This window comes from Pinus tabuliformis, chromosome 9 (genome assembly GCF_031772625.1).
Source record: "Pinus tabuliformis cultivar Carrire ecotype Pingquan chromosome 9, CPIR1, whole genome shotgun sequence".
Classification (NCBI taxonomy): domain Eukaryota; kingdom Viridiplantae; phylum Streptophyta; class Pinopsida; order Pinales; family Pinaceae; genus Pinus; species Pinus tabuliformis.
Window position 1 is genome coordinate 227,070,904 of NC_142307.1, and position 2,648 is coordinate 227,073,551.

At 39.9% G+C, this 2,648-nt stretch overlaps 1 protein-coding gene across 1 annotated transcript; it reads right to left on the minus strand.

Annotated features, from left to right (window-relative positions):
* Positions 1-297: 297 nt before the first annotated feature.
* On the minus strand, positions 298-2,106 carry LOC149148007 (disease resistance protein RPS5-like). Its single transcript, XM_089442043.1, has one exon. The coding sequence runs from the start codon at positions 2,104-2,106 to the stop codon at positions 298-300; it is 1,809 nt and encodes a 602-aa protein (XP_089298169.1).
* Between the last annotated feature and the right edge of the window lie 542 nt (positions 2,107-2,648).

The window sequence follows — 2,648 nt, forward strand, 5'->3', positions numbered from 1 at the left end:
AAAATCCTTCAAACTGCACATACCACTCTCACCTTTATCCACTCCCAGCACAACCTTTCCCATCAACAAGCCTAGCTTTTTCAATGACATAAGTTGAGATATCCCACGTAGAATCCCTGCTAATCTCTCACACTCATTTAGATCTAAATGCTTGAGATTTTTCAGCTCTCCTATTGTACATGGCAAGGATTTTAGCCATCGACAGTCTCAAAGATGCAAAAATTGCAATCGAGAAAGATTGCATACCTCAGCGGGCAGAGTACTGATTTTGGTGACATTCAACCCTAGAAACTAAAGCTATTTGAGTTGCCACATAGACTCTGGCAACGATGTTATATTAGTGTCGCTAAGATCCAAAACCCTTAGAGAGGGGAGATTGAGTAAGAAGCCATTTGGAACTTCTCTTAAACCCTCATTTTGGGCTAAGATCAAAGTTTCAAGTGTTGTTGGACATCTGAAATCTGTGGGCATAAATGCAGTATTATTATAATAGCGAATTGCTATTCTCTTACAATCGTCCATCACTTGTTCTACAGGAAACCGGTCCAGCTTTTGACTTGTTCTAAATAAACATTTCTCTTCTTTTTCACCAATATGGAGCGCCATATCACGAAGAATGTCATGAACTTTTATCCACTTCTTTTGGCCAATAACAGTATCATTGCTAACGTGCTCAAACAAGCAATGTTCTACTAAAAGATTTACATACCTGCCTCCTACTACCATTAATTGGCTTTTGTCTATGCTACTAACCAATCCCTCCCCTATCCACATCTCCACCAATTGCTCCACCTCAATCTCTGCGTCTTCGGCAAAGGCACCACAATATAGAAAACAGTTCTGTAAGTTACGATCGTAACTCCGTTTGAGTCGCCCATAGAGGTCTTCATCAATGCCACTGTACAACTTTAAAAAATCAGGATCTACATTTTTCATTTGAGTTAGAGCAAAACTCCACTCATCAGCAGAAGTATTACCCTTCATTGTTGCTGCAACAACATTTATCGCCAAAGGTAGACCTTTACACTCTTCTGCAATTTCTCTAGCAATATCCTCTACAATTTTTGTAGGAGCATGGCCTGCATTGAAGGCAACTCTGCCAAACAATCCCCATCCTTCTTCCATGGATAAGGGTTTTATCTGTATGGAGTAGTCATCATTTGCCACCATTTTTCGAATCACTTCTTTGCTGCAGGTAGAGATTACCACTCTACTACCTTTATAATTTCCCAAAGGGATTCCCAGTTCTTCTTCTAGGTGGATTTGATTCCACACATCGTCCAGAATTAGTAGAAATTTCTTCTCCTTGAGATAATTAGAAAGTTCCCTCTTTTGCGTGTTAAGAACAATAGAATTCCTCTCAGCATTAGAACTGTCCATCCCCAAGTTTAAACTAATTTCTTTCGCAATAACACTCTGCAACTCCTGAATGTTAAACTTTTCTGAAACAGTTAACCAAATCATGTTTTCAAACACATTACCTTTCTTGTGGGTGTTAAAGACCATTCTCAACAATGCCTTCTTGCCAACGCCACCCATGCCAGTGATGCCTATTACCTGAAATTGATGATCTTCCACATCTTCAAGCCTTCTATTCAGCCACATCTCCGCTTCTTTTATCCCAGATCCCACAAAGCCAGACTCCGGTACTGGCTGAAGTAATGCCCCTGCTTCCAGTGGCTTAGAAGAAACAATCCATTGAGTAGAACTTCTGGTTGAAATGGCATTTTCAAGATTGTTGCGGCGCTCAATGATATTTAATTTGCATTCGCTAATTTTTCCACACAATCTGGGCTTGCAAAAGCGGCAATCTAAGCAACCTTTCCGTTGTTGGGAGTGTTGTATGATGCTCTCCGCATCTTGCAGGGAAAGTTGGAGCCTTTCCAACCCATCATTCAGAGGGGGAGGGATAATTCTTTGATGATGTTGAAATTGGTTGACCATGTCATCTAAGAAGACTTTGACACTACTTAGCTTTTCTTGCAAAAACTGTGTGTTTCTTTCCAAGCGAATAACATCATCTATAGTTTGAACTGGTGGAGAAATAACAACGCTAACAACGTTGCTTATGATGTTGGCTATTTCTCTAGTGCAAACGGCCTCCATGGCTTTTGCAACGACAAAGCAAGCAGAGGGAAAAAGCAGAAACAATATGGAAAATAAATTTTGCAAATAGAGAAAAAGCACAAGCAATATGAAAAAGCAGTAGATATTTGCAAACAAAATAATATGTATGGAAGGTGAGGTGAATAAGTACAACAATGAATCCAATTAATATAAAGCAAGCAGTGGTCGTTTCTCCTGATTTTCTTTGGGCAGAATGTGATGGGAAAAAGGAAAAGTGAGAATAAAAGGAAGGAAGGAAGCAATATGAGTGTGACCAAAGAAAAGAAAAAGCAGGAGAGCTGAAAACCATGAAGGCACATGAGTACGACCGAAGAAAGAAAAGGGGGAGAATAATAAACAAGCAAGGCTAGCAATGCAACGAAAAACAAACTTGCAAACAGAGCAAAAGCAGAACGAATATCGAAGGAAGGAAGGAAGCAGTATGAGTGTGACCAAAGAAAAGAAAAAGCAGGAGAGCTGAAAACCATGAAGGCACGTGAGTGTGACCGAAGAAAGAAAAGTGGGAGAATAATAAACAGGCA

Excerpts from the sequence above, each read along its gene's own strand:
- LOC149148007 (XM_089442043.1), bottom strand. The coding sequence starts at position 2,106 with ATGGAGGCCGTTTGCACTAGAGAAATAGCCAACATCATAAGCAACGTT.